The 24,991-nt window shown below is 51.2% G+C and overlaps 1 protein-coding gene and 1 pseudogene across 2 annotated transcripts in view; one reads left to right on the forward strand and one right to left on the reverse strand.

Moving 5' to 3' along the window:
* Positions 1-24,991, forward strand: part of Pepd (peptidase D) — a 132,939-nt gene that overhangs the window by 25,598 nt on the left and 82,350 nt on the right. For both annotated transcript variants that reach the window (XM_021641879.2, XM_021641889.2), the window contains exons 5-7: positions 3,197-3,244; positions 7,108-7,169; positions 16,741-16,785. In XM_021641879.2, coding sequence (XP_021497554.1) covers positions 3,197-3,244; positions 7,108-7,169; positions 16,741-16,785 — 155 coding nt within the window. The remainder of the gene's footprint in view (positions 1-3,196; positions 3,245-7,107; positions 7,170-16,740; positions 16,786-24,991) is intronic.
* Positions 5,293-5,410, reverse strand: LOC132647573 (small nucleolar RNA SNORA17; annotated as a pseudogene).

Consider the following 24,991-nt stretch of genomic DNA (forward strand, 5'->3'; position numbering starts at 1 on the left):
TCCCCTGTGGCCTGCACTCCTGGGGTTGGCCTGGGGTTGTTAGAGCTGTGCTGTCTAGTCCTGGGGCTATATTCAGAGCCAGTGACAACAAAAGAAAACCCGCATCTTATTCCCTTAATTTCTGAGGCCTCCAATCGGTGTGCTGATGAGTGTAGCACTGATGGGTCTCCACAGGGAAGGCAGATGGAGCTGCTGGGCTGGGAGACAGTCTGCAGCCATAGAGGTACCCAGGGCCCACTCAAACAGCTGTGATCAATAACAGACGTTACTCTGCCAGGACTCACTGATGCCCGGCCTGCTCTCAGCATTCGGCCTCCATGCATCTGAGCAGCAGGCCTGCAGCGAGGGGGCTTTCTCCTCCATTGTTCCTAACCAGCGTGTCCGGAGAGTCACTGCGGAGAGAAAAGCCATCAGCCCACACATTTGTTATCAGCTCCTCTCCCAAGGACAATAGCAGATACAATCCCCAAGTGCCTCCTCGCTCTCTGATTCTGCCGCTGTAATTGACGGCATCGTTGTGTGCTGATGAATGTAGACCCTTCATGTCAACGAAACAACACACCCAGGGCCTGACACACTCAGCTCTGTTGGTTTTAATGAGCCTCTCTCCCCTCCCGTGGGGGAGGGCAGGCGGGAGGAAGGGGCTGTGCAAGCCTTCATTTGTGCAACACAGAAGCCAGAGCTCAGCCATTCTCCAAGCCGGTACTGAGTGAGGGGAGAGGGGCGGCTCCTGGGGAGCACTCCTGCCCAGATGGTTGGCATGGAATACTGGCCTCTGGCCCCAGCCCCGTATTCAACTGGGCCACTTGAATTTTTAATTTTATTATTATTATTATTATTATTATTATTATTATCACCCCTCTATCCTTTTGTTCTTACCTTCCTTTTTGTTTTGTCTTGGTTTTCTTTCTTTTTTTGAGACAGGGTTTCTCTGTGTAGCCTTGGCTGTCCTGAACTTTGTAGAATAGGCTGGCCTCAAACTCACAGAGATCGGCCTGCCTCTGCCTCCCAGTTTCTTGTTTTTTTTTTTTTTTTGTAAGGTAGGGTCCCATGGGGTATAGCTGGTCTCGAACTTATGATCCTCCTACCTCTACCTTCCAACTTCTGGGAAAATAGGCACATGCTGTTATGCCTGCTCATTTAATTTTTAAGTAAACTTTTGTTTTTTTTTTTATGAGATAGGGCCTTACTTTGTATTCCAAGCTGACCTCAAACTCACAATTCTCCTGCCTCAGCTCCCCAAATGCTAAAATTATAGATGTGAGCTACCACACTGCATCAGGAAATAAACCCTTAAAGAATATGTAAATATATGTAAAACCACATATACCAGGATGCACACACAGCGTTATTTATAATAATTCATCATTATAAATAATTTACATGACTAGCAGAGGGAAAGATCAAGTAAATGTTGCTGAGTCTATTCAGAGAGGCTTTTCTGTAGCCATATGTTAAAACCTGGGCTTTGCTAATTCTTTTTTAAAGGGGTGCTGTGTGTGTGTGTGTGTGTGTGTGTGTGTGTGTGTGTGTGTGTGTGTCCCTGGGAACTGGAATTATAGGAGGTTGTAAGGCGATCAATACAGGTTTTAGGAACCAGCTTGGATCTTCTAGAAGAGCAGTGGTCAGAGCTCTTAATCCTTGTGTCTGCTCACTGTCCTTAACTATTTCTTAACTGTGAATTTAGGCTCCATAGCCGTCACGCAAGCCGTTTTCATCTGTGAGTCCTGGACATTTGGAAGTAGTGTGTTTATGGGTGGTTAAATGAGGTGATGTGTGTAAGATGACTGACATGGGCCATAATCAAAGACTTATTGAACGTTTACCATCCCCAGCGGTAGTGACTGCTAAAAATTACGTGTTTGAAGAATATTTAATGACAGGAAATAAGCGAAGCATGTAATTTCATATGATCCAAATGTCATTACAGTTCTGTGTTTCTATGCATAGAGCTGAACTGTCTCTGGGGAGGATGGCAGGTGCATTTTCCCTTTCATGGCTTCCAATATGTTCCAGCTTTTCTCTGGGAGCCTTTTAGTATTGAAAAGTGTGTGTATACGTATGTCAAAACTTATCAAAGTATCCACCTTAAATGCATACAGCGTGGAGTGTTTCAGCAATAGCTCAGCCAGTCTGCTACCTCAGCGCCCTCCCCCTAAGGGTGTCAGAGAGCATAGGGCGGGGGGGGGGTGAGGAGCATGGCTCATGTGCAGTCAGCCTGAGGATTAGATTGCTTCCAGCAAGGTGGCCAGCACTGGAGTGCAGGTTTCCTACCTGGTGTAAGATGGGCGCTTTGTCATCTGAGCCCATCTCCGCTTATACACGTGCTGGGATGGAAACATTCAGCATGCGGGCGCAGGAGGCCTGAGGGGGTCAGGGTAGGAGCCGGTGGGTGGAGCTGAGGACCGCTAACTCCCCTCAGTTTAGTCCAGGAGGTCAGCAGCGGGAAGAGAGGGAGGCATGTGCCTTGAGAATGGGCAGGCCTGGGGCCTGTGTGTGACAGGACCGCTGTTTCAGAAGAGCAGGGAATCTGCACACTGCCGCTGGCCCTGGAGAGCGGCCAGGTCTGGCTCTTCGGAGCCAGGGATCTGTGTGGTGCCTGGAGGCCAGCCTCATGGTGAGGAGGGTGCCAGGTTTAGCTTCGTGCCCTCTGTACTGTTTTGACAGCTGTAGAGCTTTCCAGAGTCCTTCCGCCTCTCTGAACCTCAGTTTCCTCAACTTAAGGATGGGGTGGGTGGCAGTGGCCTTGAGGACCTACTCCCTAGATGAGGGATGTAATCATTCGGTCGTGGTTGTCCATGCTCTCCATTCCACTTTGTTGCTGCTTGGGTTAGTCACTTGTCACGACAGAGTACCTGAGAGAAGCAACTCGAGAAAGGGAGAGTTGATTTTAGCTCACAGTGTCCGAGGTCTCAGTCCATCGAGGGTGCAGTTTGTGATGGCAGGAGCGTGTGGCAGAGCATGAGCATTCTCGTCAGCGGGCAGTGAGCATGAGCGAGCGAGGCAGAGATCTGGGGCTGCAGGAACGCTCTTCAGGGCAGCCTGCAATCTCCTTCAGCCAGCCAGACCCTGCCTCCTAAAGGATTTGCAGCCATCAAGTTAGTGCCACAAACTAGCCACGTAACACACTAGTCTGTCTGAGGCATTTCAGATTCAAACCATGTGCTCTAACATGGGTTTTCTTTTTGATTTTCAGATTGCCAGTGTCCTGACCTCTCGAAGTCCCTCTGTCCTCCTCACCCTGGTAAGTGGCTGCTGCCCGGGGATTGATTGAAAAGAAGCATAGATAGGCTGGTTTGGGAGGCAGAAGCAGAATGAATCAGAGTTAGAGGCTTGTTTTGGCCTAATGGCTGACTGTGGCTAAGATGCTATCCTCCAGTCTGAGTGGGATGTGCTGTGTTCTTGTGGCCACAGTGGCAAGGTACCACCAGCAGTCATGGGGTTAAAACCAGGCTGGAAGATGCAACTGCGTCCAGCTTAAGCTTGTGACATTTCAGTTATAGATTGTCACTCTTCATTTTCACCCTGAATCCGCTGTGATGACACAATTTGAAAATCACACTCCTGGCATCTTAAGGAGGGGCACGGTGTGGGGTGCGGTAGGGGTGGGGGCTAGGTTGTTGTACATTCTTCCTTCTTGGCCTCAGGATCCTCTTTCACACACAGAACCCTTCATCCTTCCAGAATGGCCCTTCTCTCCTTTGTTATTGGAATAACAATACACAGTAATAACCTTCCTCCTGCTTCTTCTCTTTACTAAGCAGGAAGATTAACTTATGATGGTGAGAGTTGGCCCAATGGGGTTTTGTTTGTTTGCTTTTTAACTTTTTATTGATTCTTTGTGAGTTTCACACCTTGCACACCAACCCCGCTCATCCCCCCTTCTTCTCGTACCCGCCCTCCAGCCTTGCAAGCTCCCTCACAACAGAGAAAAAAATAATCTCGTTGTGAAAGCAGTAGTATGTGAGAATTCTGGAATTTTGGTTTCTTTAAAAAACACACACACATACATACATACATACATACATACATACACACACATATTAAATATAGGAATGTTTTTGTTTTAATCCCAGGTATGGGGCTGCTTGCAGCAGCTGACTATGATTTGCCTCGTGCTCTAGGAGAGGTGTGGTTTTGCCAGCTCCAGATAGTTTCTGTGATTGTGTGACGTTTGGAATGCTGGGAATTTTTCAGAGGATTATATAAATGCTGTGGACCCAAGAGGTGGGGTTGGGGTTGGTTGTAGTTCGTTAGTGCTCAACGAAGAAACAAGAACGAAATGAGATTCAAGAATGTCTATTTCTGTCTCTCCCCTTCTTTCCTATCTGTTGATAGGGGTTGAAACTGGGAATAAACAGTGGGGGGAAAAGTAGCAATGACAGCTACAAGCAAAGAAGAAACAAGAAGAAAGAAGTTAGCTTCACAGATCTCTCTTTCTCTCTGCCCCACCCCATCCTTTCTCTTCTATCTAGTGATGCTGGTGAAACTGGGAGGATAAAGGGTGGGAAAAAGAAGAACCCACAAATTAGCAAATCCAGCTACACTGTAGTGTGTCTCAGTGTGTCCCACAATACACCCTTTGTTCACACTTCTTTGCTTGCAAATGTTCATTTCAGTGGCTTGTTGGTCTGGTAAGAGTCTCTGGCTTCTGCTATTTTATCAATACTGAAACCTTACTGGGACCCCTCTCAGAGGAAGGATGGGGCCAGTTCTGCATAGCCCTCAGACATTGACATGGCCCTGGGCAGCAGGCCAGACCAGGCCTATGGCAGTTAACAGACCCTTCTGCTGCAGGGCCACAGACCCCGACGTGACCCCTGGTGGCAGTGCAGGCCAGAACCCTGCCATGGTCCCAGGTGGCATCACCAGCTATTCACATTCATCTGTTCCTCACTATCCTCAGAGTCTCCAGTTCTGCCTCTCTTCATTGTGCCCACATCCATCTGCTTCTCTTTCTCTTCCATTTCTCCACCGCTTAATTGTTCCTCTTAGTGGTACCCAGAGTCTCTGAGTGTCTGGGGTCATCTTGGGCATGATCTCCTCCTTACCCCAGGACGGCATGGCGCCAGCCTGCCAGTGACCTCAGCCTCCCTGTCCAGACCCCGTGGAGCAGTCTGGCGGTGTCTCTGGCTTGCTCCTTGCCCAGCCTGCCTGAGTGGCCCCTTACACTGGTCGTCTATCTTGGGGTCACTCCTGGGTTTGTAGTCCCAGGCAGGAATCTTCTGATCTCTGGCTTGCTCCCCTCCTGGTGCTGCCCCGGTGGTCGTCTCGGGCTCCCTTTTTTTAGGGAGTGTTAGGCTACTAATCATCCAGACATTCTTAGGTCAGAACACAGTGTAGACACGGCTTCCCTCCTCTCTGCCACCTACTGACACACAGCCACACCTGCACCGCCTCCACAGGCAGGGGGATCTGTGTGTTCCATGTGGAACGGAAGTTGGGCAGGGATCAGCTGAGATCGAGAAAGCTGTGGCTGCTGAGAGCTTCTTCCCCCTCTGAGGTGGCTCACTTCTCTCCGAACCCCGTGTTTCCTCTCAGCGGATGGCTGCGTTCCTGTTGGATATCCGACGGAGGCCAAGTCCTCAGTTGTCCCTGGGTATCCATAGAGGGTCGGTTCCCAGACCCCCCGGGGATCCCGACACTACAGATTCAGGAGTCCCTTTCACCGCGTTAACACACGCACAGCCTCCCGTGTCCAGCAGCATCTGTAGGTGACACGGAACACCGACTACAGCGCCAATGCCTGTCTTAGTTAAGGTTCTGCTGCTGTGAGCACACCGCGACCTAACGCCCCTTGCAGTCCGTCATCTGGGGCCGGGCAGGAACTCAAGCAGGACAGGGACCTGGCACTGATGCAGAGGCTGGAGGGACTGCTGCGAACTGGCTCGCTCCCCGTGGCCTGCTCAGCCTTCTTTCTTATAGAACACCTGCCCAGGGAGGGCCCCACCCACAGTGGGCTGGACTGTCCCACGTCAGTCATAATCAAGGAAATGCCCTCCAGGTTTACCTCCACGCTAATCTGGTGGGAGCATTTTCTCCACCGTGATTCCCCCTTTGCAGACGACTCTGGGTCAAGTTGACATAAAACTAGTTCCCTGTGTATAATGCTAAACTATCTTGTTTAGGGGTGATGTTAAGGAAAAGAATCTGCAGCTGTAATTGTTTTTGGGTTTGGGGGAGATTTTGTTGTTGTTTTCAAATATTTTTGTTTTGTGATTGTGGATTCTGTGGTTACAAAAGAGCAGTATGGAGAGAAGGCTGCATTCCTTTGGACCGTACATTAGTGAGAGAGAGAGAGAGAGAGAGAGAGAGAGAAAGTGTGTGTGTGTGTGTGTGTGTGTGTGTGTGTGTGTGTGTGTGTGTGTGATAAAAGATAAGGAGACTTGCCTGGAAAGAGCAGGTGGGGTGGGGGAATTTGTCTGTGTGTGTCTGTCTGTGTCTGTGTGTGTGTCTGTGTGTGTGTCTGTGTCTGTGTCTGTGTCTGTGTCTGTGTGTGTGTCTGTGTGTGTGTCTGTGTGTGTGTCTGTGTGTGTGTCTGTGTGTGTGTCTGTGTGTGTGTCTGTGTCTGTGTCTGTGTCTGTGTGTGTGTGTGTGTGTTGGTGGGGAAGGAGTCTCAGGTTCTTGCTTTTCTTGCCCAGCCCCTGCCTGAGCCTGAGTTTCTGAGTAGTGTGAGCAAAGTGCTCTGACCCATCCAGACCCACCCTACTGTGTACCTGGGGTGCTGCAGCACACCCACCCCTATGTACTCAGGGTGCCCTGATCCATCCAGGCTAGTCTTGATCTGGTGGTGTCCCCTTCCTCAGTGTCCCCCGTGTTAGAATTACGAGCATGCACCGCTCTTGCTGGATATCTCTGCTTTTCACATTGCGTTAGGACAAAAGGCCCTGTCTTTGCTCTGGGGCCCAGCTTAGACTTAGCCTGCTGTGGAGCTCATTTGTCAGGGAAAGGCCAGAGGGGAAGGCCATGCTGTGCTGTGGCAGCCTCCTTGTTCTCTTCCATTTGAGTCTGTCTGGAGGAGGCAGCCTCTCCTCGGCAGGCCCGGGGGATCTTGCAGTCCTTGAGTTACACACCTGATCTCCTCACGTTCCCTTCTTCTCTCCACAGCGTGGTGTCAACACGGACAGTGGCAGTGTCTGCCGGGAGGCCTCCTTCGAGGGCATCAGCAAGTGAGTCCGTCCTCTGCCCACTCCCACCTTCACCTGCTGATCTTTCCCAGGCTAGCCCACAGGCCAGGAAATGTGGGAGTGTGCTGAGAATAGGTGTGATCAAGTGTTCGGAGGGAACATGTGTGAGATCATTTGTGGAAAACCACTTCTTCCTCGTTCACTTGAAGGAAAACAGCCATTGGTGTTGGGCTCCATCTTGGAAGAGCCTGGGGGCCCTGGCCACTGTGTGGCTAAAGCAGCTATTTTCTTTCTTTTGTTTTTGCTGTTTTTTACACTGACTGATCGGTTATGTGTGTATGTGGGGGTGAGTGCATGCTGTGGTGCATGTGGAGGTCAGGGGACAACTTGGGGGTGTCTTTTTTCCTTCCACTGTGTAGCTCCTGGGACCTGATCTGAACTGCCTGGCTTGGTGGCAGAGCCACATCGCCCACATGACCAGCCTTGTTTTGTTTTGTTTTGTTTTGTGTTTAGCCCAGGCTGTCCTAGAAGTGGCGTAAGCAGTGGCTGGTTGCTCTGAGCTTTGTAGTCTTTTTTTTTTTTTTTTTTTTTTAAGTTACCCCTCTCCCTCTCCCCCACACCTCCCAGTCCTGGTCCAGCCCAGTTCTCAGCAACTCCCTGTGTCTCCCGCTCTCCTGATCTTTTACTCACTACCCAGTTAAGCTCTGGGCTGAGCCCCTTAATCCCTACTCAAGAAATTGGTCCCCTCTCTGGGCAGGAGGGTAACAGGTTTGTCTCCTTGTCACCCCTCCCCAGAGTGCTGCCAGCCAGGCTGGGTCCTGCGAGGTCTGGGCTGGAATGATTGGAGTGGTATAGATGGGCCCCTGAGGCAGCAAACAGCCCTTAGCCATGCTCCTGCACCTGAGCCACAGTGACCTTCCAAGCACAGGTCCTCTGTAGCCACTTTGTCCTCTGTTGTCCCTTCATGGACCAAGGTAGTCCCGGAAGAGGCTCCTTATAATTATGTATGAGTCTGAGCCACAGGAGGGAATCTGTGCATGTTCGATGGAAGGGTGATTAGAAAGGATTATGAACTCATGAATATGTATCGCTTCTCCAATGAGAAGAGCTTCGGGGCAGGGGGCTGGGTATCTAGTTTGCTTCTTTCATGGCACAGGCTGCTGCATCCTCTGGTGAGTTTGCCCTAAGTGGCCCAGTGGTGGCCAGCCCAGCTTGCTGAAATGCCGGCTGCCAGGTCTCTGTTCTCCTCTCCCAGCACCCCAACACCCTCTTCACCTTTCACAACCCAAATCACCTGCAGCCTCTGCATGGGTCTCAGCTCCACCGTGGGAACCAAAGGAGACAGCTGGGGCCCAGAGCCTGCACAGTATTTGGCCGCCTGCTGCAGGTCCTGCTCAAATCTGTTACCCCAAGAGCCTTGGTCTCCCCATCTGTGCAGTAGCCAAATGGAGCCAGCACAGTCAGTGGCTGTAAGCTGCAGCATCTGGTGTCTACCTCAGAGGATGCTGAGTTTCTCCCAGAATGGGGTCTGGTGGATCATGTGACTGGTGGGGTCCTGGGGTGAAGCTGCTGAGGCAGGAGGTTCACCGAGAAAGGCAGGTGGAACTCTGAACGGCCCTCATGGTCACCGGGAGCCAGAAGTGACCCTGCCTCACTGAGAGGATTCCCTGCTTGCTTCCACCACTGTCTCCCCCCGAGGCTCCTCAGTCTTTTTCAGGATCCCTTCCATCCTCCACCCAGTTGACATCTTGAGACTTGTGTGTCTGATTTTGTTCTTGAGACAAGATCTTGTCCTATCGCTTAGGTGGGCCTGGAACTCACAGGGCTCATGTTACAGGTACGCACCAACATGTCAGCCTGGAACCTTTTGCTGAGACCCAGGGACCACCTTTTTCACAGTTTTTCCCACTCATGGGGCACACATATTTCATTGGGGCGCTGCCTGTGGTGCTCCCCAGGTCCCATAGCAGCTGAGCTGGGTTGGGGGACAGCTCTCCATGCTGGGTGTGGACTGGTTTAGTTTCTGCACCATGTGATGGCCAGAGTCTGACCTGTATGTGATAACTATATTCCCTCCCCTCCCTGGTCCAAGGGAGATTTGCCCCTTACACTGTGGGCCTCACCTCTCATTCTGTCGCCCTATGTGGTTTTCATGCGTTCCTCTGCTGGGACAGGAGCCTTCATCAAGTGTCCTCTACCCCACATGCCGTGAGCACTGACTTGGGATCTCGGCCACTGGCTCAAGGGTCCCTAGCTCTTCCCTGTTAAAAGTGACGTCTATTCCTGGGCTCTGGTGTTTCTCGGACCCCTTCCTCTCGCCAGACAGGCAGCTAGCACCTCAGGCCTCTCTCTGTGCCAGGTTGGGAAGAAACCTTGTCCTCAAGGGCCACCATGACTGAGGATTGCATTTACCTGCCTGTCGAGTATCTCCAGCTGGTTGCTGGATAATAATAACCTATTTCTAAGCAAGATGAGTCATTCTGTTGTCCTAGTTTCCAATATGTGGAACTGAACTGTCCCCAGTCACCTCTCACTGTCCAGCTGAAGCACCACGTTCCTGGGATTTTTTACGTTTGACCTCTTTAAATGTGTCTGAAATACCTCCATCTTGGATCTCTGTTTGACCCTTCTTCCTAGACTGATACTCAGGTTTGGCCCTCTCTGTCTGTCCCGAGGAGCCTCCCAGGCTGTCTTTTCCCCTTGGCCTGCATGAAGGAGGGGCTGGCAGTAGCCTGAGTTGTCTACGCCCCAGACCCTCTGAGCTGCGGTCCAGCCAGGTGGTTGGTGTGTGACTTTCACTTCCAAGTGTGGCTCCCTGGGGCTACCTTTCTGGGATACTGTCCAGTGTGTGTATACCTTGAGCTCAGACCCTCCTACCTCCCAGGACCAGAGACAGGCCTCCTGAGGCCCACAGCAGGATGCACACCAGTTCTAAGAGTGGCAGGGACAGTAGAGGAGTAGAGGGAGAAAGGAGGCAGAGGTGAGGGAGGTGGAAGACATGTCAGAAGCCAGAGAGCTCTCGCTGGAGCCACAGGCCCAAGAGGTTATGGCTTCTGACTACTTTGTGGTATTTGTGCTGAGTGAGGGGTCTGGCCCAGCCCATGCTATCATGATTGGCCCTGTTGTATTAGAGACGAGTTCCAGGGAACGCTTAGAAGAAGGCCTCTCTGTGGATTCTGGAGGCATATGGTACATGGAAGCAGGAGTCAGGTACTCGTTGCCAGGCTCTGCTGTGAGTGCAAGGGCTGGTTTGTGGGCTGGAGCTGGGAGAGGCAGAGCTAGGGAGGACAGACCTGTGGTGAAGAGGACTTGAGATGGCTTCTTGTGGACTCCAGGCACCCAGTGCCTCTGGAGCACTTGGCTCCTGCAGCCCATGGCCAAGCCAGATGACGTGGATCTGTGTTAGTGTCTGAGGAAGTAGATTTGGGGGCAGAGTTTATTGAGACTGGGGAACTGACCATGAAGGCTCTATGGAGTGTGCATGTGGCCTAAGCCGAGGACCACCCATCCGTCAGAGTCAAGGCAGGGGCTGGGGACATTTTCCCAGCACGAGACCATCCCCCTTCCAGACACGCAGAACCTGTGCCCATGAGTTCTGGGTGGAGACAGCAAATTACAGAGGTCGCCGTCATCCGAGAGAGAAATATGGTCCTTATTTCACATCAGCTGGCTATTGAGAACAAGCGTATTTCTTATCTTTTGGCATTTAGTTAAATTGCCTTGCCTATTTGAAGACAATTGGTTACAAATTAATTCCATTTAAATAAGCAGTTAAATATGAAATGCTGAATTTGGGACTTGTTAATGCAAGGATATTAATATTCAACGATGTGAATTTTAAAACCCAGGAACTTAGAAGGACATTTTTAAAACTTGACGATTTACAGCAAAATGCCAATTTGTGGTTCGGGAACCATGACTTTTGGATAACGGTTAACTTGCATAGCAAGTTAATATTTAGGATTAGGCTTCAAGTTATGGCCCATGGAAATCTCCATGAAGGGAGAATCTTCCCCAAACCCCTTGGAAGGTTGCGGGGACGGGGAGAGGGTATGCCTCATTTAGTGGCTTAGAAACTCTGGGCCAGGGATGGGGAGAGATGGAGGCTCAGGGGCCGGGCCTGCCCTGTGCTACCTTCCATTGTCTGCCTTCCACCCTCGTGGGCCTGGTGGGATCTGTTGTGCTTTGCAAGATGAACATATTCTTGTGAGTAATGCCTGAATTTTATTATTTAAAGCTAAACCTATCCACACAGTCTTTTGAACTCTTTCTGTGTGCTGAGTGTGTTTCTCACTCAGTAGAATTCTGTGTGTCTCTCTGTGTGTAATGCCTTGGTCTGTGTGTGTTATTTGTGTTTCTGTGATTGTCCTTCCAGATGTGTGTATCTGACTGTCTGGATGTATGTGTCTGTACATGCCTGGATGGCCCTGAATCTGTTATCGTGTGTGTGCTGTATATGTCTGCCTGTGTCCGTGCAGAATAATCCCTCCTTTATTTGTAGCTTTGATTTCTGCCATTTACCTACAGTCAACCACAACCTAAAAATATTACATGGAAAATTCTAGAAATATGTAAGTTGTAAGGACCCCAAGTCGGTGCTCAGGGCATTCAGGGTAGGACACCTATGGCTCCTGTCTCAGCATAGTAGCCCCTGAAAAATACACAGTGGGGTGACAGAGTTAGAGGTGAGGCCAGAGAAAGGAGGCACAAGGGGACAGGCATTCCTGGGGACAGGCCAGGCACTCCAGAGCACACCGCCCACTGCTGAACTACTCTTGGCCTTCACTCGTACCCTGCAATTTGAGATAGGGTCTCCCTGTGTAGTCCAGGCTCGCCTCAACTTCATAGTCCTCTTCCCTCAGACCCCTGCGTGGCTGAGGTTGCATGCATTGCCAAGCTTGGCCAGTTCATAAGTTCATGTTGTTCTGCCAAGCATGAGCCCACCTGGCCTCATTTACTCAAGACATGAACCATTCCCTTGTCAGTTATCCATGACATCTGACACTCACCCGTTAGTCTCAGTAGCTGTCTGTAATCAAATCGGTCGCGTGCTAGCCCAGTACTTGTGTACTGATAGCCTTTATTGTACTTGAAATAAATTTTTCCAAAGCTCAAGTATAGTGACAGTGACAAGTTTCTTAGAGCATGTTGTAATTGTCCTATTTTATTATTACTTTTTAGTAGCCTCCTACTGTGCCTGACTTATAAATTCTGCCGTAGCTGTTCAGGCTTGCGGGAGGGAACCACGATACACCTGGTGTTCTATACTGTCTATGTTCTCGGGCATCCACGGGGGGTCTAGGCGTGTGTCCTTCCGGTAACACAGGTGACATCTGTGTCCATCTGTGCGTGTCTCAGGTATCTCTTATGTGCACACCTGTATATGGCTTCTACACCCACAGCTGTCTTTGTATGTGTGTTTCTGCAGCTGTGTTAGTGTGCCGCCATCTTACCCTGTTTAACCTTACTGCTTCTGCTTGTGTGTGTGTGTGTGTGTGTGTGTGCGCATGTATGTCTATATACGCGTGTGAATGTGCATTGTGTGAAGTGCGATGCAGCCAGCTGTTGAGTAGCTAGACCAGTGCCTTCTCTAAGGTCACAGTGAGACCTGGCAAAGATGGAGGCAGCGTCTGTGTTGTCCTGATTTAGGTGACCTGCTGCTCTGATCTTGGTTCTGAGCCATATCGGGCTGTTTGTAACCTCTGTGATACTTCTTAGGTCGGACTCTGATTCTCTGTCCTTAGATCTATTTTTATTTTATGTATAAAATAAAATATGTGTCTGCCTGCATGTATGTCTGTGCAGCACGGGCAGGTGTTCTCAGAAGCCAGAGAGAGCCCTGGACCCCCTGGAACTGGAGTTACAAATGATTGTGTGCTTGCAGGTGCTGGGAGCTGAACACAGGTCCTCTGTAAGAGCAGCAAGTGTTCCTAACCACTGAACCACCCCTCCGGGCCCATTTTGCTTCTAAAGTATTGAAGTTGACTTAGAACCAATAAGCCTTGTTTGTGTACCTCGGAATCTCCAAAGCTTCAGAGCTGAATCTCTGAGGCTACTGGTCCCTTTTCCTGACCATCCCTGCTCCTTGGTTAGAGTCAGGCTACTGGCCCTACAACCATGCCTTACCTCAGTTCAAACTCCATGAGGCCGTGGAGAGCCTGAGTTGTGTGACATCAGGAGCTCATAGCTCTGCCTGTGCCTCTGTGGGGGAGATCATGGAATCCAGAAGGCTAAGTGCTTACCCAAGGCCTCTCTGCTGGTTCACATGAACAGGGTGCTGGGATGTTCGCTCAGTTATCTGACCAGCATCATTATCAGTTTGGGAACATTTTCACCACCAAAGAAGCCCCGCGCCTACCTGCAGACAAGGCTGTTTCTCCAGGCCCCTCACCCTGTGCAGCTCCTAACCAGCTCTGTCTCTCTGTTCAGCTGACACTGATAACAAAGGGAGTCATCCCGCCTGTGGGCTTTTGCATCTGGCTTCTTTCTCTTGTCAGTGTGTTGCATGGAGGTGGGGGTAATGCTTGTCTGTGCGTGTTTGCGTGAGTGGGCATATGTGTGTGTGCATGTGTACGTGTGTCTGTCGATAATTTTTAAGGAGTTATAAGCAAAAGCTACATTCCTGCTGTCTCCATATTTGCCTCTATGGTACCTTTACCAGTGCCCCATGCCCAGCTAAGGTTCATTTTTATTGGTGTCTATGTGTCTGTCTGTGTGAGTGCACAGATGTGTGTGCAGGGCCTGCAGAGGCTAGAAGAGGGCATTGATCCCCTGGAACTGGAATGACAGGAAATGTGAGCCACCCAAAATAGGTACTGGGAACCAAATTCCTTTCTCTGGAAGAGCAATCTGCACCCTGAACCACCAGCCATTTCTCCAGCACCAGCCACGGTCTTTAAACAAGCAAACGAACAGAGACCCCTCCCCTTCTCACATTCAACCATCTCTGTGGGTGTGCATAGGGCTTACTCATGGCGCACATGTTGAGATCAGAGGACAGCTTGCAAGCGTTGGTTCTCTTCCACACTGTGGGCCCCAGGAATCGAACTTAAGCGATGAAGCTTGCAGCAAGTTTCTTTACCCACTGAGCCATCTCCCTGGCCCATCCGTGCCTGTTTCTCCTTCATGGAGATTCAAGTCACTCTGGAGTGCCCCTTCAGCCTAAAGGAATCCTTGTGGGATAAGTTTGCTAGCGATGAATTCCTCTTGTTTTGTTTATCTGAGGTGTTCTAATTTTCCTCCTCCTCCTTCTTTTAGCGATGCAAGGGACTGTTTCTTTTCAAAGAATTTTGCCATAACCATAGCGAACAGGGTCCATGCAGCTGTCTGTTCTTTCCCTTCTTTTTGTACGAGTTGATGGCCTACTTCCTTGCAGTCCCTCTCTAGGGCAGCCAGATCCTTCTGCCTCAGAGAACTCCCCTCTTCCATGTCCTTACCCTGATACCAGTTTACAAAAAGCCCCCTTGGCATACATCAAGTCAAACTTGTGGCCCATGCAGGTCCATGCAGGCCCAGGCCTCAGCAGTGGCAGGCATGTTGTTCGGAACAAGCATGGCCCATTGCATGCTGGACCTTAGCCAGACTCTGAGGCACCACACTGGGAGGCAAGTAGTTGCTGCCAACCTTGGAGCTCTTGTGACACCAGTCCACAAACCGGCTGCTGTTCTTGGTCTTGATGACGGTGGTGGCGGCATTGGCATCCTTGGGTAGCACATTTCCATGGTGCAGGAGGCAGCAGCACGTACACTTGGCCGTGCTGGGGAGGCTCACTTGATTGGGAGGCTCAGAGCAGCTCTGCCACCCACAGTGCCCACAGGAGCCTTCTCCACAGAGATGACTGGGCCACACACAGGGGCCAAGGGGAAGGAGATACAAGCTCATCCAGAACTCTAGATCTGTGTGTGATGCCCCTCTGAAGAGCAGAATTGCTGTGATAGAGGAGCCAGTTGAGCGATGAGGCAGCCGAGCTGGTGTAGGCTGGGTGTTTGATCTCATGTATGCTCTCATATTCCTCCATGAAGGGGCAATCTGTGCTCCAGGGTGGTGTGGGTGACCAAATGAGAGCTATATGGTCCCCACATCTGTGAACACCTGGGGCACTGGGGAGACGGAGAACTCCAATTCCGGCATCTTGCCACAGTCAGTAGAGGGCTGCTCCATCAGCAGTGGTGTGGAGCCAGCGCCCTCTCCAGAGCTGTGGGGACCCGGGAAGCCCTGAGCACACCCTGACTTGGGGAGCTTCTTGCCGGTGATGCAATGGCTGTGGACAGAGTTGTTAGTGGCATTCTTTGGGCAGGAGAGGCAGCAATATGGGTCATCTCAGATCTCACCAGTTGCCGTGGGCTGCAGGTCTACAGAGACCGCCTATGACTCAGGTTTTCTGGCACCGGTTTCTATCAGGCCGAGGCCTGTGTCCTAGACAGTCAGGCTCACACAAGTCTTACCTGTCCTGATATAGGAACTGAGCTGCATTCACACTTGATGAACCCAGTGGTGCCTCATATAGTCAGGGTCACAGGTCACAGTAAGACCCCTTTCTTTCCTTTTTGGAGCATATATTTGCTGGAATTCTTTGTTCTCAAATTTTTGTTTCTATCAGTCTTGTGGCTGTTAACCCAGGGCCTTCTGGTTGGCATAGTTTCTGATTCAGAACGACCGCTGATCAGAACACATCAGGAACATCCCCTACGTGTGAACTTTCTCATGATGCTTACAAGATGTGGAAGCTCCTTGATTGACTGTGCTATGTCCTGAGCAGCCTTTTGTGAGGTTAGAACCTGGGAGTTGGACCGTTCAGATGTAGATGCTCCTCATCATATCCAGTCAGAAAACGGGGAAGACCCGGGTCCTTCCACCGTGAGTTCGGGCCCACCAACGCTGTTGCTAGGCAGTTTGGCCAATGGTAATGTCTTGAGATTTGGGTCCTTCCACCGTGAGTTCGGGCCCACCAACGCTGCTGCTAGGCAGTTTGGCCAATGGTAATGTCTTGAGATTTGTGCTCCGTAGAGACTGTTGAGCTTTAAGGGTCTGGAGAAACGTTCAGTGGCAAAGAGCACTGACTGCCTCTAGAGGACCAGGTACTGTTCCCAGAACCCACGTGGTAGCTCCCAGCTGCCTATAACGTCAGTCCCAGGGAATCCAGCACTCTCTTCTGGCCTCTGCAGGCTACCAGCCATGCATATAGGGCAGCGATGTACATGCAGGCAAGATAGCCACGCAATAAGATGAATTTGTTTTTTTAAAAAGGATTTATGGTTTTCTTCGAATTACTGAAAATTTCAGTCTCTTCCCTCCAAAAAGTCTTTCTGCCCCTTCCCTTCTGGTACTCCCATTGTGCGTGTGTTAGTGAGCTTGATAAAGAGTCTGCCTAGTGAGGAAGGAAGGGTGTTTTATAGTCAAAATGATTGCTCTCCTACTGACCACGCTTAGAGCTAGCAGCCCAGGCCTCCAGGCCTGCATGAGGTGAGCAGCCCCTATCTCTGGTCCAGGGAGCCAGGAAGCTAAGAGGTGGGGGCCTCCCTTAGTCATGGTGTATTTGTGTTGAATGAGGTTTTTCTCTCTGGGATATGATAGGCCATTCAACTGATGCCACTGGTGTATTTCCTCTCTACAGGTTCAATGTCAACAACACGATTCTTCACCCAGAGATCGTGGAATGGTGAGTACATGGCTTGCGACTGCCTCTGCTAATTGTTGTGCTCAGTTCATGGAGAATGAGAACAGTTCCTACTTAGAGAACCCGTCCTGTGACCCACGCTCTTCAAGGCTGGGCTCTTCCCCACGCAGCTCTTCCCTGCAGCACAGCCGGCCCGTCAGATGGCTTTGGGGTGAGCCTTCTCAGGCTGGGGGTGGTGTCCGGGTGCCGTCACGTCTCTTCCCAGGCCACACAGCTGCAGGCTTTCTTCGTCAACTGGCCGTACTTACTGTGAAAGTGGGAGCGAGGCAAGATGGAGCCTGTGGCAGCGCAGCATGCTGTGGGGAGTGGCGAAGACCTCTCACTGCAGATCCGGGCTCTTCACGGGGGGGAGGGGGATTCCTCCTACTTAGGACATCTGACTTGGGAGCCCTAAAACGTGGGACTACTGTGTCCTAAACACGATGGGGGTGAAGGTGGTGCACGAGGAGGTGGGGGTCAGGAACTGAGGGCTAAGGAACCCCTTGTCCAAGGACATCAGGGAAAAGGGCAGTGGTCTCGGTGGCTCTTCGAAGCCAGGGAAGTGGGCCCTGAGTGGACTGAGGGACGTTGTTGCTCTCAGGTTTTCAGCTCTGTCCTGAGAGGAAAAGAAGGCACAGGAAACTTTTGAAGGACTTAGGACGGTATGGATCAATTGGTATTTCCAAAAGCCATTTTAACCTCCAACTGGAGACTCAGCTAAAGGCAGGAGTGGGAAGCAGTTGGCCCTGAGGGGACTCCTGTAAGAGCCAGGTGGCCACGGAGACAGCAGGGTGACATGTCTGGGAGTAACGTGTCTGAGATTTATCTCCGTGTGTTGAGTCTGAGGCAAGTGCCCACGAGAGATGGGTAGAGACCCAGAGCCGCTGGGTGTGTCGGCACTGACCGTGGCCCAGCGCCCATTACAGCCACACACTCCATGAGGATGGAGACTGTGTCCCTCAGGCTCATGAGACCTCTTCTTGCATGTGTCAAGTAGCCGACATCTGTCTCTGCATCTCATTCAGCAGAATGAGTCCCGAGTACTCGGCATTGGCCTGTGTCCGCCATCTGCCTCGCCGTGACTTTCTCCTGAGGTCGTCACGGCAGGGAGTGTGCTGGAGACCACAGCTGGCTTGTGAGCTCCAGCATCTCCCTGAGGGATGAGCCATTAGTTCGTCACTTTAGAGCAAGCTCACTTTAATTCCAGTGACATTTGCAAGGCTCCAAGGTGGAGTCTGCGTTTATAAGAATATCTCTCAGCTTTATTAAAGCGAGCAGCAAAAAGGACTTATTTGGCATTTGATGGTAGTAGAACAATTTCAGAAATGTCACATTGTCCTTGCCGCCTCGGGGGTGTGTTTTAATAGCACAGGGCCCAGTCTCTGCAGTGATACAGTTGATCTTGGCAGATCCATCATAGCCACAATTACTGCCCTTTTTGCCAGAACCCAAGGAGGGGCTCTGGCTGTGACAGCGGCGGGTCCTTTATCTCCCAAAGCAGGTGGTCTTTTCTGTGATGTTAAAGTAGCATTTGGGGAGTACATTTTGGGTAGATTTTGGGGAGTTCCTGGGTCTTGCTTACGTGTGTGTGTGTGTGTGTGTGTGTGTGTGTAGAGGGGGATGGGGAAGATTACTGTATAACTCAGGCTAGTCTCAAACTGGATGCTCCTGCCTTTGCATCCCAAATGCTGGGATTGTAGGTAGCTGCTTCCCAGGTCTTGAATGCCCTGGTGGCTGCTCTCTTTCTCTCAACCTATGGAGGGGATCTGTCTAGGGAAGAGACTCCCCGCCAGCGTACAGACTAGCCCCAGCATGTGTCCCTTCCAAAAGCATCGAACTATTCTGTGTCTGCTGCTTTAGCTGTGAAACAGCTGTGCTGAGACCCAACTCATGATGAAAATGGAAGGATTTGCCAGCCTCTGCTTCTTCATCTTCAAAGCAGGTGGCTGGTGCCGTGATTGAAATGAGACAGGAGTCAAAGGCTGGCACGCCTTAAGGACACTGGCCCCTGCTGAGACTCCCCATGTAAGGCCTGTGCTAGTAAACACTGGCATGCCACACTGTTTAAAGAGGATGTTGTTATTGTATATGAGGCAACTGCTCTAGCTGTCCCCATGCTACAGATACGGCAACTGAGGCACAGAGTTAGTGACTCACCCAAGGAAGAGCCAGGCTGTCGGCTCCACAGTCTTACACAGCCTCTGGTAGCTCAGCAGAACATGCTGGAGTTCAGAGCCTGTTCGAGGGCCAGCCTCCCCAGCTCACTCCTAGGCCATCTGGAAAGCCAGCAATCCTTGGACTGGGTCTGGGGTCTAGTGCAGCAGGCCCAGAAAGCAGGGGCTGTAGGAAAGCTTCCTGCGTATCTACACAGTGCCCCAGGCCCAGGTTGGCATGTGGGGCTTTTCCGTCTGATTGGGAGGCAGAGAACAGCCTCTCCCAGCACGGGGAGCTGGTACTCTCAGATTTTCTTCTTGGTTTTTGGTTTTGGGTGACATTCATTTTCTTTGTGTGACTGTTTTATTGTTCTCCATCCTCTCAAGCGGCGCTTTTTTTTTTATTTCCTGTAAATTCCTCCATAATTGTACTTTCCCCACAAACACAAGATCATAACTGCACATTTCTTCCCTTGTGCTCAGTATTGCGGCTAGAAGGTACAGGTCAAAAGTTGAAACGTACTAAGAGCAGGCATGTCACTGCCATAATTCAGGCGGGGTCTCCGCTTTGCTGTTTTGTAGAGGATGAAATTGATCTGGAGGCAGGGTAGGAGGTAAAAGAAGATGCCTTCATCCCGTCTCAGAGCTCCGTGCCAGGAGCCCAGATCACACAAGAGTGAGTGTGTCCATGGCTTCTGTGGTTCTCCTTAGATTTTAAGTGAGATTGTGAGTCAGATACTAGTTTTAGAACTGTGAATTACACGGAGTGAAAGTGGTCTGCATTCATTAAGATGTGGGCTGTGGATAAGGCAGCTACTTTTTCTCCTCTGCCCGCGGCCTGCACAGGTAAACTGTAGAGGGCTTCAGGACAGAGGTGCATCGGACCCACCATCTCGGGTAACATGTCCCAAATTTTAAAATGTGTGCCGATGATGACCTAGATTCTTGGTAGACTGCAGTAGGACCATCGCCTGTTTCCTGCTGAGTAGTCCTGGCACTCTTCAGGGGCCCGTCACACCGTGGCCAGAGGTTCCCAAGGCAGAGTGAGAACTGGGTTCCTGAGTGCCAGGAGGTGGGAGACGGGATGGGGGAGTGGCCCTGTGCCCAGAGTCCTGTACCAGGAATCTGATCCAAGAAATCAGGTCTGGTTACTAACCTCAGAAATCAAGTGGAAAGGGGAGTGGCCACCGTGGTTGTACTGGGAAGATGAAGAACAGGAGTGTCAGCCATTGGAGGGCATCGCTTGAGTTTTAGGGAAGGCAGGACTGAGAAACCTGTAAGCTAAACAGTCTGGCTGTTTGTGGTCTGGCTGGTCCTGGTGTCAGTTCTGGTTCTGGCAGGTGAGTCCAGAGAAGTCCGAGCACTTGAGGGGACCATCTAGTTCTTATGAGAAGCTTGCTCCTGTTCAGGGGAGAGGAGACACTTTCTTTCTCTGGTTCTTCAGTCTTTGAGGCCATTTCCCCCAGTCAGGTGATCTGCCTGCAGGCCTCTGCTGTGACTGCAGGTTCAGAACAATGGTTGGAGACATTGACCTGTCTTTGAGGGTGTCTACTGCTAGGATAAAACACCGTGACCAAAAGTAACTTGGGGAGGAAAGGGTTTATCTGGTCATACTTCTCGATCACTGTTCATCAGTGAAGGAAGCGGAGACCATGGAAGAATGCTGTTTACTGGCTTGCTCCCCGTGGGTTGCTCAGTTTGCTTTCTCATGTACCCCAGGACTACCTACTTTCGGACCCTATCACCCACAGTGGGCTGGACCCTTCCGTATCAGCCGTCAAAACAATACCTCACACACTTGCTTACAAACCAGTCTTACAGAGGCGTTTTCTCAATTAAAATCCCCTCTACCCAAGTATGTGTAGGTGTGTGTCGAATTGACAAAAACCAGCCAGCACAGGGGGTCTGAGTAGGATGTTGTCAAGCTCACAGTACCATCCTTAACTAGTCTTTATTTTGTTTTTGAGACTGGGTTTCGCTATATAACATGGCCCACACTGGAAACTCGAGCCTCCTGCTCCCTCGAGGCTGAGTATCTTAGTTACTCTTTATGCCCGCAGCCTTGAAGAGGAATAAAATAGGTCAAGTTTCATTTCAGGCAATCAGATTTTAGACAAACATCCCTTCAGTATTCACAATGTGTGGCCTTGAACAGGAATCTGACCCAGAACGAGAGTAGAGACGCCAAGTTTCCTGGAGCTCTGGGTCTGAGGTGCCCAAGTAAGGAGTCTGTACTGTTTTAGCAAGACCCCGAGTACTTTTTCTGTCTGCACTGCGACATGCACAGTCAGGCCCTGGTCTGTGTAGAGGACTTCCCCCGACACCCTCTGTCCCCCCAACCCCTCTAGAGGCTGAGCTTGGCTCTGGTTTATTTGAGAAGACTTGCTGGGGGAGCCTCGCAAGGATATGTAACTCTAGCCAGCCCCTTTTGTGTCCCTCCTGTTACTGGCAATTTTCTCCTTTTTATCTCAGGCTCCAGTGTGGAGGGGATGTTGCAGCAGGGCCTGGGGAGCCCTTTGGTATTGAGCTCCTGCCCACCTGGCTACCACAGAACCATCCCTGCGCATTCATCTTTGGGAGAGATGGAATTCCTGGCCCTTTAAATGGATTTTATTCAGCAGGCTGGCACCTTGATGCTTAGAGACAGATCTGGGAAATACTTCATCCTGTCTTGCTACTATTTTAATCAGTGCTGCATTCAGACCTCGGTTAATTGATGTCTTAATCCTGGGTTTAATACCTAGAGGCAGTTTTGTGACCTGTGAATATTTAAGGAGAAAAAAAAAGATTGCACAAATAAATCTCTGCCTACTATAGTTTTCGTCATTTCAGGCCTAGAGCAGGAGACTCCAGTTTCTGGTTTGAGGGTGATGCCTGTGATTCTCATCTTCCCACGTACATGTTGGTGCCTTTGTTGGGGGGGGGGTGTATGTGTGCACAGCTACTCTACTACTGAGCTTCATATCCAACCAGTGGGATTTTGCAGTGCCCAGGCTGGCTTGAAACTCAGAATCTCCCTCAGATCCTCCGGTCTCCATCCCCTGAGTGCTCACCTGTATGTGCTGGCAGGATCTGGTTTGTTCTAGCCTATCTGTTTGAGCAGCTCCCTGGGTATGATGACCCTCAGAGCCATTACCCCAAGGCCGAGCACACATCACCCTCTTTTCCTGTCTGAGAACTCAAGCCGCCTCCTGCCCCAGCCTCATAAGGGGCTGTGTTGTCCTAGCCTGAGCCCTGGTCCTTGGTGAATTCAGAGGAGGCAGCTTTGACCTCTTGTGGTGATATCAAACTTGGTGGGTAGATTTTATATTTTCAGTAGCCATCTCATGCCTCCTGGGACAGTTGAGAATCCATCCGTCAGGCTCAGTAATCTATAGAAGACAGAGAACCATGCAGCCTAAATGTTGTATATGTAATAGCTGTGTTTTGGAATTAGCCAACCAAGTAAGACAGGCCCTCTGCCTGGCCCCTGGGAAAACCCACAGGGCTAACACACCAAAGGGCTGTGTAATTGATAAATTAGTATATGCAGATATTTTCTTAAGCTTATATTAAGTCGGGAGGGCCAACTAGGCCTCCAAGTATTGTCTTTCCAGGATAATTTGCCTTAGTTCTTGTTTTGCCTGTTTGGTTTTGGTTTTGTCAGTTTTTCCAAACAGACTATGTCTAGGAGGCTCAGGCTGCCCTCAAATTCCATCTTCCTGCCCCAGTCTTCCAAATGCTGGGGTTAGAATAGGGTAGTTTACTACTCCAGCTAGATTTCTGTTTAAGGAGACTTAAAAAAAAAAAAAAGTAGCTAAAAGTCTAATGACAGGGCCCTGAGCCTCCAGCCCCACTGGCTGCACATGAGCATGGTCTCTGTCTGGGAGAGGGCTGTGTGGGGTCTGGTCTCCTTTCTTCCTCCAGGGATGGTATTCCATTGCAGACAGGAGCCAGGATGAGTGTGGGAGGGAGTAACGGTGACCAGGGGTTCGAGCCTGGGCCTCTTTCAGGCATACGTGTGGTGGGGCGTGTGAAGGACTGTAGCCTGGGCCTCTTCCAAGGATGAATGTAGGGCTTACTTCCCAGATGGGAGTAAGGCTCTGGAGTGGGGGATGTTTCCAGCCTGGGCCTCCTCTCTGTGCTCCAGCAGCAGTTTCCAGGAGGCTGCACTGCTGGCCTGACAGGACAGCAGTCCTGGTGGACCCCGCTGCTCTGACTGGAACTGAAGAGGTACCTGGTTAGAACTAGGAAGGCAGTGATCTCTGACCCTTCCCCTCACTAGGCTAGCCCCAAACTCATGCTCCTGCCTCAGCCTCTTCAATCCTGGGATTACAGCTGTATGTTACCATGCCTGCCTTTTTTTTTTTTTTTTTTTTTTTTCTGAAGTGAGGTCTCCAGTCCGTGTACTGTCTGACTGTTCTGCTCTGACAGTGGTGGTGAGCATCAAATTCCTCGGCTCTACTCTGGGCCACAACTGTCCATGCCTGTGGGTTGCTGCTCTTCAGATTCACTCAGTCTTCTGAAAGAGATATTCAGTGCATTCATTCTGGGAGGATCCCTCAACTCTCTGGGACAGAGAAGGGTCTTGGCTTAGGGTGGGGTAGGGGAGCCCCCTGCAACCTTGAAGAAGCTATTTCCTGGGATCTGGGGCCCGCCGAGCCAGGTGAAAGGACAGGTTCCAGACAGGAGGGAGGAGGCTGCAGGAGAGGCAGCATGTAGGTCGTGTGTAGGAGCAGTCAGGGTCGTGTGTCTGCCCTCATCGAGAGCAAGAGGAAGTCAGGGACCTGGCCTGCCTCACCATGACCCCACGTGAGTGTGGAGCAGGCAGGGGTGGGGATGGAGAAAGGGAGGGTCTGGAGAAGTTCTGCAGGTGAGGGGCAGCTTGGGGCCCTGGGTTAGATGTAGGCTCTCAGTGGACCGGAGGGAGATGTCTTCAGCAGCAGAAGGGTTTGAGAGACCAGAACACAGTGGGACTTCTTGCATGTTGGGGCCTCGCTCCTAGGGAACTTCAACAGGAGATCCCGTCCAGAGGCAGGTATAAAGGCAAAGCGGAGGGGCAGGAGGGCAAGAGGATGCATGTAGTGGTGAGCCCTGGGTTCCAGGAGCAGGCGAGAGGAAGGTTGGCAGAAGGGTTCGGGGGCAGGATAACCAGAAGGCAGAGAAGGAGGGCAGGTTTATGGTGAATGAAGAAGCTGCTTTTGAGGAGCTTGGCTGTAGGTGAGGGGGCGAGGGCAGGCTTCCCACAAGGAGGCCCAGTTACAGGGGCCCTAAAGCTGCAACGAGAGGGGGATGTGGGTAGCTGGCGTGGCGCCTATTCCCATAAGCCCCAAACTCCTGCTAAGGCAGGGAGGTCAAGAGCTCAAAGCTAGCCTGGGCTACGTGGTAAATTTGAGGCCACCTTGAACTATAGAGTAAGATCTTGCCTCAAAAAACAAAAACAAAGCGGGTGAAGAAGGTGGCAGGTGGGGCAGAGAGCCAACTGCAGGAGAAAGGATGAGAGGATGTGTCCCCAGATACCAAAGCCGGGAATTGTGGAAGGAGAGGCAGAGCGGCCTGCCCCTGTTCAGTTGTTCATCTGCTGAGAGGGGACTCTGCGGGAGGCGGGGGTGGGGGGTGGTGGAGGAGGAAGAAGTCAAGTTTATGCCTCTTGAATGCTCTCCCAAGGGATGGGGCCTGTGCAATGATCAAGTGGCTGGCAGCGTCCATGCCAACTGCTGGGTCTTGTGCTTTCTCCTGCACTCTGCAGCAAACAAGGTGGGGTCCTGCGGGTGGGCAGACGCAGGCTGAGGGAGCATGATATACTGGCTGGAGCAGTACAAGCCCCGTAGAGGGGCCAAGGGCCAGAGGTGGCACTCCCATGTCTGATTCACCTCCGCCATCACTCTGGCCATCACTGCATCCAAGAGATGCCCGCAGTCCGTGGAGGGTGGCAGTGAGGAATGAGATGCAGTGGTCACAAGGTCATCCTGTGGGTAGATGTGCACCTCCGCTGTGAGCGGGAGCTGCTTCTCAGCCCCAGCTGTGTCTCGTGACCCGCCCCTTCTGGGGAGTACCACCAAGCATTCCGTTCCCCT

The sequence above is a fragment of the Meriones unguiculatus genome, chromosome 14 (genome assembly GCF_030254825.1).
Source record: "Meriones unguiculatus strain TT.TT164.6M chromosome 14, Bangor_MerUng_6.1, whole genome shotgun sequence".
Lineage (NCBI taxonomy): Eukaryota > Metazoa > Chordata > Mammalia > Rodentia > Muridae > Meriones > Meriones unguiculatus.